Genomic DNA, 17,868 nt, shown 5'->3' with positions numbered 1-17,868 from the left:
CATATTTGGTACTTACTGAACACACAGTAAGTGCCAAATATGTTCAGAGGCACAGAAACAGCGAGGACTAACTGCTGGTATACTACGTAAAGCAATGGCATGAACACAAACGAGACTTGTATGTATCAGTAGACTTTTTGTCTTGGTATTCGAGTCTAAAACTGAAGGATCTAAAGCAGTGGTCCCCAACCCTGGTCCTGGAGAGCTACAGGGTCTGCTGGTTTTTGTTTTCACTTTAAAATCAGCACCCAGTTGAGACCCAAGACACCAGGTGAGTTGAGTTAACTGTGTAATCAACTGCTCTGATTGATTCATGACGTGAAGAGCCACTATGAAAACCCGCAGACCCTGTAGCTCTCCAGGACCCGGGTTGGAGACCACTGACGTAAAGGGTCCTGGAGAACAGTGTTGGGTTTTATGAAACCGCTGGCTGAACAACACTGGAAATAAAGAGATTTTGAACCTAAATTAAACTCGGACTAAGGGGAACAGTAGGGATATTAATGGATATTCCAATTTAATTAGTCACCAAGTTTGGGTCAACTATGCTGGAGTGTGTAAACTGTACACTTTCTGTTAACACACAAGCACATCACACACACACACACCCACACGCACGCGGTCACACACGGTCACACACGGTCACACACAACCAGCGAAAGGCTGCTCACATGTTTGGTTTATATTTTATTTTGTATGCCGTTGGCATTATTAAAAATGCAGTCTGGGTGAAATACTGTATGCCGACAGATGGCCCTTGGCCCCGCCCACCCAGATACACCAATCGGGTCCCCAGGAATGTGAACACATGCTTCCCCCTGGAAGCCCCACCCCTGGTCTCTCCAGGTGCAGTCTGGGATTTGGCACTGAGAAAATAAAAATGAAAGACAATAGAAAAAGAGGCCTGGTTTAGCTCAGACAGAAAAAGGCTATGAGGGTCCTGTCACACAGTCCGGAACATTCCAAACTCTGAGACAGTTCACACACTGCTGATAGCACTCCTGACAGATGATGGGGAAGAAGAAGGGGGGAGAAAAAAAAAATGCTGTAACTTTCCGAAAAATAAATCTGTAATCACTTAACAGGCCACTGATTCTCCCTCCTGCTCTCCTGTGATTGGCCGTCTCATGGTAACACTCTATTGGCCAAAACGAAAAGAACAGGCACTCTTTGAACAGTATACAAAATATAAAACTTTTTTTTTTAAATAGATATAAACATTGCATGAAAAATAGAACCGTATCAAAATAATATTTGGGAGTCCCTTTCCCACTGCAGCTGAGCTCAGAGTTCTCTGCTGTGGCCCGGGGCGTGGGGGGGCGGGGGGGGGGCAGGGGTGCGCAGGGCTCGTTCCCCCCCCCCCCCACCCCGGCCCGGCTTCACTGGGTCTTGAGGCCGATGGCGCTGCCGCCGCTCAGCGGGTAGGAGTAGGCCTTGCCCAGCACGATGCGGTCCCGCAGCAGTTTGAAGAGCACGTAGTAGTTGCAGAAGAGGATGAGGCCCAGGGACAGCGTGTGGTTCCACCGCTCGGAGCGCAGCAGCGAGTACAGCTGGTACAGCACCACGCTCGACTCGATCCCGATCAGCAGGTTCAGGATCCGCAGCGGCTTGTGGAACAGAAACTGCGGCAGGAAGAGACGCGATGAGGAACAACACACTGCAAAACCTGCAGAGTACGGCTGGACAAGCTGCATTCACACATAAAAACAGAAACTACAGCCAGTATCAGTGCAGGTTTCTACAGCCATTTGTCTGTCTTTACCTCAGTACATAAATGTTTAAACAGAAATAAGCAGTTATTTAAGCAGTTATGTACACCATTGCCCTCCTCCTTGCCTGTCCTTTGTCTGTTAAATGGGGAAACCCCACACACCCACACCTGCACGCACGTTCACGCACACACCCACAAGCCTGCGCGAGCACACACACACACACACGCGTGCACACACACACCTGCACGCACGTGCGCGCACACACACACACACTCACATAAAAGCGTGCATGGGAGACGTCTGAAGGCAGAGCTACGTTGTAGGGCCCCACAGCCTTGTAGAGGGAGCGACTGTGCCGCACCAGAACTCCCTGAGGCCAGATCGTGCTCTCGGACCACCTGGGGAAGATCGCACACACACACAGATCAGGGTTATAATGCAGATGCACTCACAGCACACACACACTGTACATGAGCAACTCAGTCACACACACTCACTGTACATGTGGATTAACTCAGTCACACACACTCACTATACATGTGGAGTAACTCAGTCACACACACTCACTATACATGTGGAGTAACTCAGTCACACACACTCACTGTACATGTGGAGTAACTCAGTCACACAGAGTTGCAGGGACATGTGCAGTAACTCAGTTACACACACTCACTATACATGTGGAGTAACTCAGTCACACACACTCACTATACATGTGGAGTAACTCAGTCACACAGAGTCGCAGGAACATGTAGAGTAACTCAGTCACACACACTCACTATACATGTGGAGTAACTCAGTCACACAGAGTCGCAGGAACATGTAGAGTAACTCAGTCACACACACTCACTGTACATGTGGAGTAACTCAGTCACACAGAGTTGCAGGGACATGTGCAGTAACTCAGTTACACACACTCACTGTACATGTGGAGTAACTCAGTCACACAGAGTTGCAGGGACATGTGCAGTAACTCAGTCACACAGGGTCACAGGGACACCAGAGTATTTCACACAGCCCATGAATTGTTGCCCCTGACTCCGCCCCCCTGTGACTCACAGGTGCTGCGGCGCGTTGCTATAGGAACCGTGCTCCAGCTTGTGCCAGCGGCCCAGGTGAGCAGCGGAGCGGTGCAGCAGGTCGCAGTAGCTGGGCGGCAGCAGCTGGCTCATCAGCATGACGAAGGCATTGATCCACACCATGATCAGGTGCTCACACGCCCAGCGCATGTCATAGTACTGTGTACTCTGCAAAAGAGCGGGCCTCCGTCAGCATCCACCACCATCATCATCATCAACATCCCCATCATCATCAACATCGCCATCAACATGAACACTGCAATCACCACCATCATTATCAACATTGCCATCATCATCATCATAAACAAGATCACCATTGCCATCATCATTGCCACCATCACCATCAATGTCGGCATCATCATCACCACCACCATCATCATCGTCATTGCCACCACAATCATCATCGCAACACAGAAATCTGCTGCAAGTTTTAAAATGCATCACTCTAGCAGTTCCCAACCTGAGGTCCTAAGGCACTACAGACAGCCAGTTACTATGAAGTGCAGGCTAACATATTCAGCCCTCTAAACCTAAGGAAAGCTCAAGTGTCCAAAAGCACAGTCTTCATGTCCAATACCCAGCAAGCATGATACAGAAAACAAAAACATCAAGCGATTCTGATATCATGATGGAGTAGCATCATTTTCTGCTACCTGTCCGCTTACACTATGACCATGTGGCCTGTCTATAGCGAGGCAATCCTGAAGACTCAACAAAGACCCAGGCATTAAGTTTCAGATTAAAAATGCATGGTTGCTTTTGCTGAAATACATTAGTGGGGCTGCCCCAGCAACTGCTGGAGAACCTCCAAATTTATATTAGTCCCGATAAGTACCGATAAACACAGAGCCAGGAAATGGCCCAATAGGAGACAGGATGCATGAGTTGGCGGTCCTCACTGCTTATCCAGCTGAGGCACTACTACTTCCTGAAGCAACGAGGGCCACAGTCTAGATCAGCAACGTGGCCCACGGTCTAGAGCAGCAACATGGCCCACAGCCTAGAGCAGCAACATGGCCCACAGTCTAGATCAGCAACGTGGCCCACAGCCTAGATCAGCAACGTGGCCCACAGTCTAGATCAGCAACGTGGCCCACAGTCTAGATCAGCAACATGGCCCACAGTATAGATCAGCAACGTGGCCCACAGCCTAGAGCAGCAACGAGGGCCAGAGTCTAGATCAGCAACGTCACCAAGTCTAGCTTGGCATTGTGGTCCACATGGTTGCATACATGGTTCTGAGAGTCTCTCACTGCTTCAAGCAGCAAACATGCTGCCGAAAATCTCAAACATAGACTCCACGTCGGTCCGTAAACCCACAGCCAATAAGGACACGGCCCGAGCGCGACAGACGGGGCCCGGGGGGACAGACGGGGCCCGAGCGCGACAGACGGGGCCCGAGCGCGACAGACGGGGCCCGGGGGGACAGACGGGGCCCGAGCGCGACAGACGGGGGCCGGGGGGACAGACGGGGCCCGAGCGCGACAGACGGGGCCCGGGGGGACAGACGGGGCCCGAGGGGGACAGACGGGGCCCGAGGGGGACAGACGGGGCCCGAGGGGGACAGACGGGGCCCGGGGGGACAGACGGGGGCCGGGGGGACTCACTTTGACGAAGCAGAGCGGCAGGAAGGCCACGTAGTAGGCGCTGAAGAGCGAGTTGAACAGGACCTCTTTGATGCGGCGGTTGAAGTCGGTCTTCAGGCCCTCCACCTCGCTGCGGATCAGCTCGGGCGACAGCGGGCAGTTGTGGGCGGGGACAGAGGCGGGGCTGGCGAACTGCTCCCGCAGGTTCTCCCGCAGCAGGGTGAGGAAGTCTTTGGGGCGGAGCAGGGAGCTGTCCTGGGCCTCCTGGTCCAGGTACCCGCAGTCCGTGGGCATCACCTGTGCCCGGCTCTCCTGGTGGAAACAGCAGAGCGGTACGTACACTCCAAACCTGAAACAGAGGAAGAGCATTACTCACACACCCAACACCGTTATACACAACACACCCAACACCGTTATACACAACACACCCAACACTGTTAGACACAACACACCCAACACTGTTAGACACAACACACCCATCACTGTCATACCCAATGCCAATTACCATTATTATTGTCATACACAGATTATTACTCACACACCCAACACTCTCATACACTTATTACCATTATTACTCACACACCCAACACTGTTATACACAACACGTATTACCATTATTACTGTCATACCCAACACTAACTACCATTATTACCATCATTCCAACAGTCATGAAACACTTACTACCATTATTACTGCTGAACAAGGTAGTTATTACTACATTACTGCTACATGGCCAAGCTATAATATACAAGTGTCACTGAAGCATGTCAAAGCTACAATACACAGGAAGAGTATAACGGATACCCCTCAAAGTTCTATTATTATTTAGAATAATGAAACAGAAATAAAAGCCATATTAATTATTTGAACAGTCTAAGTCAGAAGTTGCGAAGAACAGAAGTTGGGACAGGCGTGTGACAGGTAAAAGGAGTCAGTCTAGAGTCACGTTGTGGAGGTGCTGGAGGTGAAGGGGTAGAAACTCACGGGTATCCCAGGAACAAGAGGTTGAGCACCGAATGATTTCTGAAGAGGTTGACGAGCGTCCAACACAGAACCCAGCCACAGAGCGTGAGCAGAGTGAGCCGGGCGGCGATCAGAACCACGTACCGGACCAGAGAGGAGGAGGTCGTCTGAGACGCCTGTCAATCAGCAGCACCGTGGTTACGCCCTGAACCTGGACACTCACAACCGCCCCCACACGCATGCACACACACACACACACCAACACCACACTCACTGCCACAATCCACACACACATATAACACTCACTGCCACAATCCACACACACGCACACACACACACACACACACCACACACGCACACACACACACACTGCCACAGTCCACACACACACCACACTCACAACCGCCCCCACACGCACGCACACACACACTGCCACAGTCCACACACACATACCACACTCACTGCCGTAACACACACACGCACGCACACTGCCACAATCCACACACACATACCACACTCACTGCCGTAACACACACACGCACACACACACTGCCACAATCCACACACACATACCAGACTCACTGCCGTAACACACACACACGCATGCACGCACACTGCCACAATCCACACACACATACCACACTCACTGCCGTAACACACACACACACACACACGCATGCACGCACACTCACTGCACAGGTAAATGGCCAATATAACCAGAACACTTATTCTGAAAACACAGCTAGACGCAAGAGGATTTTCGAAGCAGGCAAACCAAACCGAACGCACGTGAGCCAAACCCTGGGTGGTGAACTTTTTTTTTTTTTTTTTTAAAGGAACCACTGGATTCCTAATGTACAGCAGTCCCAAAAGCAAAAATGTTCAGAGCATATCTCAGTTTTAAATTTTAGCCAGTGGAACATTTTATCAAAGTGTTGTAGTTTATTTCTCTTCACTTAGTTAGAATTACCAAAGATTTCAGAGACCAGACCGATTTGGGTTTGAGAATTTTTTTTTTAGTACTGTAGTGTGTCCCTTTAGTGGCAGAACAAAAGCGTGTAACTAACATCCCTAATGCCTTTCCATTTGTCTACAGACCTTACTTGTATGAAGACCAGTCAAAATTTCAGCACCAATCAAAATATTCCTTGTTGATATTCGTCTTGTAGGTAAACAAACTGTTCTTTCATTTGCGTTCAAAGGTTATCTTAAGAGTTGTCAAAAATAGATTGTTTTCAAGCTGGTGGGGGACATGGAGGAACTGGACTGGGACTGGACCTCAGAAGCAGAAATCAAACAGTAAGAACCCCACTCAACCCACCTCTGAAATTATTGTCCACACCAACCTCCTGGCCAACATGACGGTGATGAAGATGGCCAGGTGATAGTCCATAAGATGGAAGTTCTGCAAGCACAAAACAGTAAGAAGACAAATTACAAATTACCCACAATCCACCTGGGGAAGGCAGCAATCAAAGCTGTGTACCTGTAAACAAGCTGCACAGATGGAGTGAGTCTCCAGTGATGCTCAAACTGATATTGTGAAAAAGTTAGTGTGTCCAAAATGAGTCCAAAAAAAGATTCTTGGCAGCCCAGTAAGCAATTATTTGCCAGCAAATGACCGTGACTAATGATGTTAGGGACAGCTATCGAATGTACACTTCCCCATCCTGCTAGTTAGACAGCTTGCTGGGAAGCTATATCAGGCACAAAATTTTGATTTAAAAATATAAAAATAAAGGTGAATTATTTGTCATCTGTTAAGCACACTAAACTTTGTAAAAATAAAAAAACTTTGTATTTTAATAGCAATGGCCTTCATACCACTATGCAAACCAGTAGGCCTTCATACCTATGCAAACTTGGCTTACTTCTATTAACAGTAAAGTTTTAAGCATGACTGAATTCATTCATGGCCTATGGTTCAGTCCTGTGTACCACCTTTACTGAACCTGTCCAACGCTCCAAAACATCATGGAGTTTTTTTTATTTCACACAACCACTCGGTCGTGATTATACCGTAAACAATCCCAAACGAACAGCCTTAATATCAGCGGGACGGGCAGTGCAGGCCCTGAGCGCAGCCGACTCTTCAGCCCTCAGCCAGGACCCCCGCAGGGGAGGGGGAGTTTGACCTCCCGCTACGGCACCTTCCGAACCGTGGCCCCTTCCCTATTGGTTAACCCTCCCTGCTTTCTACTGGACTGACTAAAGCCTGAATTAAGAAAGGGGGGCTGCCTATCTGCTCTCCTTTTTAAAAAAATAATAAAATGAAATTAAAAAATCATCCCAGTCTTCCCATCAGCGCTGTAGGTCACCACTTTGTGGTTAAACAAAGTGTAACTGCAAATCACAACATAGCACATAGTGGTTATCAGTTCCTGTTTACGTGCAGCTGGTTAAGTCTGCATGTCATCCGCTAACCACTGTAAAAGGCTACGTGACCCTGCTGTCTATTCTACTATAGATGGACCACAGGTCATTCGTAACAAAAAACATAGCCGTACAGTAACATTAATGTTTCATTCGTACAAAAACCTTTCTAATAGCAACATTCTTCAGTCTTTCGCCTCGTGCATTTCTAATTTTTGTCCAAGCCTGTTTCTGAAGCATATTAAACAACATTCAGCATATTAATATGCTTTTCAGTGTTTCAGTTACATACCCCAAGTCTGAGAAACTAAACATAACAAGTGGCTCAGAACAAGCTAGCTTAGGGAAACGCAACGCCCCCATTACTGTACATGTTCTATTTCACGGAAAGTTCTCGCTTTTCGCAATTTTCATTTTGGTGCATGTGGTTACCCAATACAAAAAAGTGGTCATTTCTGCTTGTTTTGCAGGACAAGCCAAATGACTTCAGAAGTACTCACTGCACAGGCATGGTCAGCATCAAGTCTGAAATTTAAGATTCTGCAAAACATGCAAGCTAGCGTTTATTATCCAGATATAATGCACAAAAAATTATTTTTAAAAAGAGAGTCAACCTGGGAGGAGTCAACCTATCAACCTTCTTCCTCTCTAAAAAAAATCCATGACTCACACATAAATTTCTCAAACTATGGAGAGGGGATGACTGATCAAATGACTATTACTGTGAGTACAGAACTTCCTGATCCCTTCACACAGCCGTATCCTCACATCTTTCATTTCAGCAAGGTAGCAGCGCACGAATCTGCGCATGGCAGCGGCATCAAGTCACAGAATCCGTCTGCGCAACCCTGTGATGACGTCATGCTGCACTTGCTCTGTGGAACACAAACTGAGCCCACAAGTGCTTTCATGTGAGATAACATGTAGATGTGTGCAAGCAGGTCTGCACACTGTAGTCACCAGCCCAGAAGGACGATGCTGCAGGGGGGGGCGAGTGAGTACGTGTGTGTGTATCTCTGAGCGCAGTGTGCACGAGTGTGCATGTGAGGGCGTTTGTGTGCGTGCTGCTACACACAGCTGTGTGTGCGCGTAGTTACCAGAGGCAGCACTGTGGGTATGTGTGTGTATTTATGTGTGTATGTGTGTGTGTGTGTGTGTGGGGGGGGGTGTATACTATCGTGTGTCAGTGCTGTGTCTGGGGTGTGTGTGGTGTGCACGTGTGGGGTGTGTGTGTATGTGTGGTGTGTGTGCATACGCGTGTGTGTAGTTACCAGAGAGGCAGCAGGGTGGCTGTAGGGGTACCACCACACGGTCCTGTAAATGTTAATGTACTGCACGAACAGCGCCACCAGCAGGTAGAGGAAGAGCAGGAACTCGAAGAGGAGGCTGCCGTCCATGGGGAGGTCGGGGATGCGCGAGTGACGGACTGGCTCGGGGGTGATCAGGGCCGTCAGAGGGGGCGCGGTCAGACCCACGGAGTTGCTGTTCCTGAAAAGGGGAAGGGGGGGGGGCGAGCGAGCCACAGCGTTAGCGCTCTAGTCTCGCAGGAGACAAAGACACGCACAGAGACGCACGGGAAGAACACAAAGGCCCTCGCTGTGTGGACCCGGCTCCCAAGTCGCAGCGTGCAGAGAACGGGTGAGAAGGAGCGGAATGTGTGCGCCAGCGCTGTTTGTTAGCTGCGTGCTTTCTGATTTTTTTGGATCCTGTGGGAGTAGCAGGAGCCAGAGTGTTCTCCTGTCTGCTCGCCGTACGTGTCTGCACTCGCCACTCGCTGCCCCGAGGGGAATATTTTCGCAATTCCAAACAATCACTCTGCCCGCCACTGAGGATTGTGGGTATTCCGGCGCAGAGAGTGAAGGTTTTATAGAGCACTTCCTCCTACAGACCGGGAGAGCCGGGGACTGGGGGGATAATGCTGCCTGTGTTTCCCAAGCACGGAATCTGAAGGACCTGGAATCTGTGTTGCTTCAGTGTACCCAAGTGTCAGCTCCTTCTTACCCAATCACAGGGATCCGTGTTAACTTACAGACAGTGCACCTGCACACCGCATCGTGTGTGCAACTCGTACCTGGCTACGTGTTACTTCTAGGTAGTACACTCTGTCGGGAACCTGTGGACAGAGCACCTGTGCCCGTGTTGTCAGTAGTGTACATGTGTCTGTGTTGTCTGTAGTGTACCTTTGTCCGTGTTGTCTGTAGTGCACCTATGTTTCTGCTGTCTGTAGCGTACCTAGGTCCGAGTTGTCTGGAGCAGACCTGTACCTGTGCTGCCTGTAGCATACCTGCATCTGTGTTGTCTATAATGAACCAGTACCTGTGTCCGTGTTGTCTGTAGTACCCATGTCCGTTGTCTGTAGCATACCTGTGTCTGCGCAGTCTGTAGTGTACCTGTGTCCAATGCTGTCTGTAGCATACCTGTGTTGTCTGTAACGTACCCGTGTCCACAATGTCTCCGATGCACCTGTATCTGTGCTGTCTGTAGAGTTCCTTTGCCATCTCTGTAATGTGTCAGTGCCCATGTTGTCTGTAGTGTACCTGTATCTATGCAGTCTGTAGTGTACCCGTCTGTGCCGTCTGTAATGTACCCGTGTCCATGCAGTCTGTAGTGTACCCGTCTGTAATGTACCCGTGTCCACGTTGTCTGAAGCGTACTTGTGTCTGTGCTGTCAGTAGTGTACCCATGTCCATGCAGTCTGTAGTGTACCTTTCTGTAATGTACGTGTCCACGTTGTCGGAAGCATACCTGTGTCTGTGCTGTCAGTAGTGTAGGCGTCTGTGCCGTCTCTGGTGTACCTGTGTTCACGCTGTCTGAAGCGTACCGGTGTCTGTGCTGTCAGTAGTGTAGGCGTCTGTGCCGTCTCTGGTGTACCCGTGTCCACGTTGTCTGAAGCGTACCGGTGTCTGTGCTGTCAGTAGTGTAGGCGTCTGTGCTGTCTCTGGTGTACCTGTGTCCACGTTGTCTGAAGCGTACCGGTGCCTGTGCTGTCAGTAGTGTAGGCGTCTGTGCTGTCTCTGGTGTACCTGTGTCCACGTTGTCTGAAGCGTACCGGTGTCTGTGCTGTCAGTAGTGTAGGCGTCTGTGCTGTCAGTAGTGTAGGCGTCTGTGCCGTCTCTGGTGTACCTGTGTCCACGTTGTCTGAAGCGTACTTGTGTCTGTGCTGTCAGTAGTGTACCCATGTCCATGCAGTCTGTAGTGTACCTTTCTGTAATGTACGTGTCCACGTTGTCGGAAGCATACCTGTGTCTGTGCTGTCAGTAGTGTAGGCGTCTGTGCCGTCTCTGGTGTACCTGTGTTCACGCTGTCTGAAGCGTACCGGTGTCTGTGCTGTCAGTAGTGTAGGCGTCTGTGCCGTCTCTGGTGTACCCGTGTCCACGTTGTCTGAAGCGTACCGGTGTCTGTGCTGTCAGTAGTGTAGGCGTCTGTGCTGTCTCTGGTGTACCTGTGTCCACGTTGTCTGAAGCGTACCGGTGCCTGTGCTGTCAGTAGTGTAGGCGTCTGTGCTGTCTCTGGTGTACCTGTGTCCACGTTGTCTGAAGCGTACCGGTGTCTGTGCTGTCAGTAGTGTAGGCGTCTGTGCTGTCAGTAGTGTAGGCGTCTGTGCCGTCTCTGGTGTACCTGTGTCCACGTTGTCTGAAGCGTACCGGTGCCTGTGCTGTCAGTAGTGTAGGCGTCTGTGCTGTCTCTGGTGTACCTGTGTCCACGTTGTCTGAAGCGTACCGGTGTCTGTGCTGTCAGTAGTGTAGGCGTCTGTGCTGTCAGTAGTGTAGGCGTCTGTGCCGTCTCTGGTGTACCTGTGTCCACGTTGTCTGAAGCGTACCGGTGCCTGTGCTGTCAGTAGTGTAGGCGTCTGTGCTGTCTCTGGTGTACCTGTGTCCACGTTGTCTGAAGCGTACCGGTGTCTGTGCTGTCAGTAGTGTAGGCGTCTGTGCTGTCAGTAGTGTAGGCGTCTGTGCCGTCTCTGGTGTACCTGTGTCCACGTTGTCTGAAGCGTACCGGTGCCTGTGCTGTCAGTAGTGTAGGCGTCTGTGCTGTCTCTGGTGTACCTGTGTCCACGTTGTCTGAAGCGTACCGGTGTCTGTGCTGTCAGTAGTGTAGGCGTCTGTGCTGTCAGTAGTGTAGGCGTCTGTGCTGTCTCTGGTGTACCTGTGTCCACGTTGTCTGAAGCGTACCGGTGCCTGTGCTGTCAGTAGTGTAGGCGTCTGTGCTGTCTCTGGTGTACCTGTGTCCACGTTGTCTGAAGCGTACCAGTGTCTGTGCTGTCAGTAGTGTAGGCGTCTGTGCTGTCAGTAGTGTAGGCGTCTGTGCTGTCTCTGGTGTACCTGTGTCCACGCTGTGCGTAGCGCAGCTGGTTGGTCAGGGGCGCTTCAGGGAGGCTCTCACCTGTTCCTGAGGCCTGTGCCGTTGCTACAGTTGCCCCCGACCAGCGTCTGCAACGAGGGCAGCGCGGAGCGGCTCAGCTGCTGGCGGCTCGGACCCCTGCGGCCCCCGGGCATGTCCAGCGACCCCGGAGACCCCGATGACCCCTGCTGCTCTCCACTGCGAGCTCACAGCCACACCCGGCACTGCCCAACCACTGCGCGACAACAAATCAAGAGGGGGGGGGGGGAATGAGCACACTACGCACACAGACCTCCATACACAATCATACACACCCCCACAGCCACACAGACACAAACACACACACACAATACGCACACAGACCTCAATACACAATCATACACACCCCCACAGCCACACAGACACAAACACACACATACAATACGCACACAGACCTCAATACACAATCATACACACCCCCACAGCCACACAGACACAAACACACACATACAATAGGCACACAGACCTCAACACACACACAATAGGCACACAGATCTCAACACACACACACACACACACACACACACACACCTCAACACACACACACACACACACACACACACAGACCTCAACACACACACACACACACACAGACAAAAACACCCCCCCCCCCCCACACACACACACACACACACACCCTCTTTGTAACCAAATAAACCACTACAGAACGTACAGACATAAAAAGCTATGCATGATCCTGTCACCCTCACATTAAGTGAAAGACAGGGCTGTGTCATACAGGGTGAGCATGGGCTTTGTTTTTCTGAGTTAGAAAACATCCTTTGTTACGCACGCTTTCAGCGGCTGAAAGCAAGACCCACCCTGCTGACAAATGAAGGCACAGTCATCTGTGGCAAGTTCTAAATCGTCTGGCTTTAGCATCAAGTTGAACATGTTCCTGTAGTACAACTGTTCCCATTCACTGGTTGATCCCCATTAAACATATTAGGCCTATATATATATATTTTTTTTTAAAGCTACGAATATTCCAAGTAACTCGTAGCACAAGCCAGTGACATCATTTGTACCCACAGTGCTTTGCTCACCAAAATCTCTTCCTGTATTTACGGGGTCAGCACTGGATGTAGTAACAAGACTGAGTAACAGGGACATTGGGAAACACTGAAAAGGTGAGCAAGCCATCCAAAGTAAAAAAAAAAAAAAAAAAAAAACACAAATAAAGGAGTCAACAGAGAAGAGAAAGAACAAAAACAGCCGTATTATCTCAACTCCAATTCCATCATGAGACCCATCCGACTGTGTGTGGATGTGTAAACAGGTAGACTTTAGTTAGCCAACTGTTGCTATAAAAGACTGTGTAAAAGTAACACACTGGTCTGGTTTTACCACTGCAATGCAGCGGCTTAAAATGAGTAAAATCTTTAAATCCCCGCGGTAAAAGAAAGACACGTTGAAACCACAATCAAATCTGAATCCCCATCAGGACTTCCCATTTGTTGCGAGGCTTCCACGCCAACCAATAATGACAAATTAACTAACTGTAAGGAGCTCTTATCTGGTCAAATTCAGCATTGGACAATGATCTACCCTGTCAAATTATACAAGGAGTAAGGGCCCAACGAGTACCAGACCAGCAGCCACACACTGACCATCTACCACCACAGACTGCAACACACCTACTTAACCTGCACATTGATTCACCTCATGTTAAACTCTGAACAATTTGCCAGGGTTTACTAGCTGTACTGATACCAATTCTAAAAACAATCCCCTAACTGATTTGCTTCCTAATTATACCACATTCTCCCATTTCCCCATTGAACCTACTGCACCATTTAGCTTTACGGTGTAAGGTTACGTGCGACTATTGACACGGGTTCCGACCCTGATGACTTGGTATCAGTGCTGTTCGTTGCATAAACCCGAGCGTGCGCACTTGCGCAAGTCACTCTGGATAAGAGCGTCTGTTAACTGCCAAAATGCAAAACGGAAACGCGCACGCACCATGAAGACCGAACGTATCTTTTGCGGAAGGCACTGCTAGCCAGCAGAATGAGCCCTCTGAAATTAATTTGCATCTCTTTTCCATAATGCAGAGGATCACAGTTTCCCCCTTGAACATTTGCACTGGAACTGTAGTCCAGAGGCAGAGAGAGGTATGATTCTGCATGGCTGTGAGACTAACCCTGCTCATTCATTCCCACTTTATATCTCAAAAAGCTGCCATTCACCCAAGGTTCGATGTGTGTATAAATGGATACAATGTAAAATGCTATGTAAAAAGTTGTGTAAGTCGCTCTGGATAAGAGCGTCTGCTAAATGCCTGTAATGTAATGTAATGTAATGTAATGGAGGCCATGTTATACCCAACGTACACACATCGCAGTCATGCAGACAAATGCACTGGAGCATTGTATGCACTTCATTTGTAGGGCTCAGTGCTCCTTGGAGGAGTGTATGTGGTATAGTGACAATTGGTGATCTCAAAAATTGGGGGGGGAAAAAAAGTACTTTTACTTTCTCTTGAAAGTAATTTGAAGAGTGCAGGTGTACTGGAGGTCTGACAGCAGTTTCACACAGCTGACCAGGATACATTAGGCCAAGTGAAGTACACTGCCATGACCGCATTCACTGCCGCCATTTCACACAGGATGGAAGTGGTCTATTTAGCATGACTGTGACGAACGGTTTTTTCACCAATAAAATTATAAACTTGCTGTATTCTTACTACAGTAATGGACAAAGCATATAAAATATTGGATTTTCCTAAAATGAAAAACAGAGGTTTCATTGACTAGGTACACCACCATAATTTATATGACCCAACGGAAGAGTGCTTAGGACAATAATAGTAAGTGTAATGGATACTGCCTGCTCTAAGTTCCTGTGACAACCATGAAGAGGCTTAGGCATCTTGATTTACATAAAGCATATAGCCAAATCAGAGTAGATGGATGCAAAATGAGTTTCAAGCAGTAGTGCATTTTTTTCTTTTCATTTTTTTCACTTGCTTACTAAATGTCAGTACTGGAGAAACATTCTCCGTTCATGGACATTCTGCTGATGTACCCTCTTCAAAGGTACATGAGCCATTGAACATACATCCCCATAACCATGACATGTAATGCACTAATGCAGTATAGCTGGGTTACCAAAACAGAATTCAGTCAGACTTACGAAGGTGCCAATCCGAAGTTAAAATATTGAGCTACCTGTACAGGTAGCCATGAGAGCGGGAAAGCCATAGGAAGTTAAAGCCACCACAGTCTGAAAGGTAGTTTCACGTGCATCGGCGACCTGAAGTTACCCGCCCCACTAACTTCAGGTCGCGATGCATGTAAACACTCCCAATAGTATACATATGTATCCGACTGCAATTCTGAAACTGCAAGTGATGAGATTTCCATTCAAGTTATTTCTGAAGAGCAAACTTGCAGTTAACTTTGCCAGCCAATTACCGAAAGGAGGAGCGCTCAAAACACCTCGAGCAGGCACTCACGTGTGCTTCCGGTTTCAGACGTTCTGCTAGCTTTCTTTTCCACGATTTCGTGTGGTGAAAAGTTTTAAACGCTCTAAGTAATAACGAAAACTTAATTGTATTTGTAATCTAAATTATCCCCCATACATGTAACCCAGTGCAGCAAAAACTAAGCAAAAAGCCAGCCAGCTCACTCGCTCGTCACACAGGAAGAGTCGCGAGGAGGCTAGCTAGTTAGCAGCTTCTGCAAAAAGGAACACACGTCAGAACATTTTTTTTCTCTGAATTTCAAACTTTCCACGTCATAATCCAAATAGACATAATGCATGCATAGTATATAAGAATGCAAGTGCATCTATGTACCCGAACTCGAATACTCACACATCAATGAACAGTGGATGATGTGAACGCTGAGACATCAGTCAGTCGTGTGGTCGTGGGCTGCCAGCAGAATAGAGCCGAGAGGGAACATTGTTACTCGCCTTATGTTGAAATGTTGGCCTATTCGGGGACGTTTACAGCGAAAATGCACCGGAAACGTGGGTTTATCAACCTACGTTGAGGTAAAATGACAATTGCTTCAGCACTAAAAGTGTTAGAACGCTTTAAAAACTTCTGTTTGCTCGTGCACTAGACCTGTCGCTTCCACACAGCGACCGACGTGGCAAACCTGCAACTCCTTTTTCAGACACGTCATCTGCTCCGCGACATATCATTCCGCTGCGCAATCGCAGTAAAGGACAGAGACAGATACCCTTTTCTGGTGGCTTTCTGCCCAGACGTTATATAGTATTACTAAACTGGATTGCTACTTTTCATAATGATTCCATTATGCTTGTCAATCCATGTAATATAGGGATTAGTGAATCTTCTCAGCGTCATACAGCAGGACGATCAAAAACAAAACCTGTACACACATCTGGAAAGCCCCAAACTTACGTTCAGAATCGTTTTTACATACAAATCCTTCGTAAAGGAAATACCTCGAGTCCCACGCGATTATTTAATTTAACACGCTTTAAGGAAAATAACACAACAATAAGTTTGCAATTTTTTTGTTCTTGGGCTAAATTAAGGTTCTTATATTGACAAAAATACATTTGCCAAGCAGTAGGCCTACTAAAAAAATAGGGTTGTCGAACCAATGCCAGGTAACAAAGCATTCACATTCAATAACAAGTAGGCCTACAATATTCAACAAAGCATTCAGTAACAAGTACAGCATTCAACAAAATATGCACACAATACATCAATAATCTAGATAATGCAGCTAGAAGACACCAAATAATGTAGCTACAAGAGGCCAAAATAAAACCTTTTTATTAATAGACAGATAACACGGTTACATGTCATTTCTGGGAGCAACCCATCTCCCTTTCAGGGTGTCCCATGGGTGGCCCTGGCGTTCGCCATGTATGTATGTTGTGAATACTCAAGGTTGCTGTTTTCAGGGAGTGTAGGCTATGTGTTTTCTTGTGACTTTGCCTACCAACAGGTCTGTGAGCAGGTAGCTCTTACTGGCTAGCTCTGGTACAAAGCTGTTGCCAGCATGACTGACTGGATGCATTAATAGAACTAATGTTTGTAAGGAGCCCTCATGAGGAGACGAATTTGCCAACCTGTGTCGGTGGTCACTGTATTCTGTGGTGGACTGTGGAAACCACTGTCTCACAGCATCAAACACCAAGGCATCAAGTTTCCTCTTTCAACCTCTTGCGATGGACACACTGCATTGTAGTGCAGTACACAGCAGCTGTGCTGATTCCCATTAGCATGCAGAACAGTTTTATAAAATGTATTTACATATGGCGGAGCCAGCTAACACCATCGGGTGTTGTGAGCTTTCTCCTTTGGTTACAGCTACAGTATATTCACTAATTGTCCTTTCATATAAGGGCATGAACGGTGCTTGTTGAGCATTCGAAGAAATGCTTGTGCCAAATAAATTTCTGCTGACAGTAGGAAGGCAGCTGGTTACTCTCCATCCTGCCAGAGTCTGCACCTATATCTGCAACTGCTACATCTTTGTATCTGTTGTTCCCAAATGGGATATTTTTTCGTGGTAGTTATTTCCCTGGGCAACAGATGGAGTATTTGTTAAGTATTAGCAGACTCAACTGCTCAGTATTTTTTCCTTCCTAGTTTTTGTGTCTTATGTTGAGGCCAAATCTAGCATTACTAATGCTACTTTACTGCTCTTGCCAATCACATTTGGTCCCAGAGGAAGCTCATGATGACTACCCAAATGGTCTGGTGGTTAATTTTAAAATAGATGCTTGCCACAAAACACACATATCATGTATATGTCACATATTATGCAAGTACATGGAGAATGA

General features: G+C 48.0%; 1 protein-coding gene across 1 annotated transcript; it reads right to left on the bottom strand.

Moving 5' to 3' along the window:
- Positions 1-667: 667 nt before the first annotated feature.
- Positions 668-16,234, bottom strand: tmem39a (transmembrane protein 39A). Its single transcript, XM_035394780.1, has 9 exons — positions 15,914-16,234; positions 12,097-12,289; positions 8,985-9,201; positions 6,662-6,745; positions 5,362-5,516; positions 4,399-4,726; positions 2,772-2,959; positions 1,990-2,110; positions 668-1,622 (listed from the first exon to the last, which is right to left on the bottom strand). Exons 2-9 carry the CDS (start codon positions 12,207-12,209, stop codon positions 1,380-1,382), a joined length of 1,449 nt encoding a protein of 482 aa, XP_035250671.1. The 5' UTR covers positions 12,210-12,289; positions 15,914-16,234; the 3' UTR covers positions 668-1,379.
- Positions 16,235-17,868: the final 1,634 nt, after the last annotated feature.

This window comes from Anguilla anguilla, chromosome 15, assembly GCF_013347855.1.
Source record: "Anguilla anguilla isolate fAngAng1 chromosome 15, fAngAng1.pri, whole genome shotgun sequence".
Classification (NCBI taxonomy): domain Eukaryota; kingdom Metazoa; phylum Chordata; class Actinopteri; order Anguilliformes; family Anguillidae; genus Anguilla; species Anguilla anguilla.
This window is presented reverse-complemented; position numbering and strand designations above follow the sequence as displayed.

Bases quoted from the DNA above. Each gene is read 5' to 3' on its own strand.
- tmem39a (XM_035394780.1), bottom strand. From the start codon at position 12,209: ATGCCCGGGGGCCGCAGGGGTCCGAGCCGCCAGCAGCTGAGCCGCTCC. The intron at 5,517-6,661 runs GTGGGTTGAGTG...GCTGATTGACAG, and splicing joins TGTGGACAATAATTTCAGAG to GCGTCTCAGACGACCTCCTC. The intron at 2,960-4,398 runs GTGAGTCCCCCC...GCTCTTTTGCAG, and splicing joins TGCCGCTCTGCTTCGTCAAA to AGTACACAGTACTATGACAT.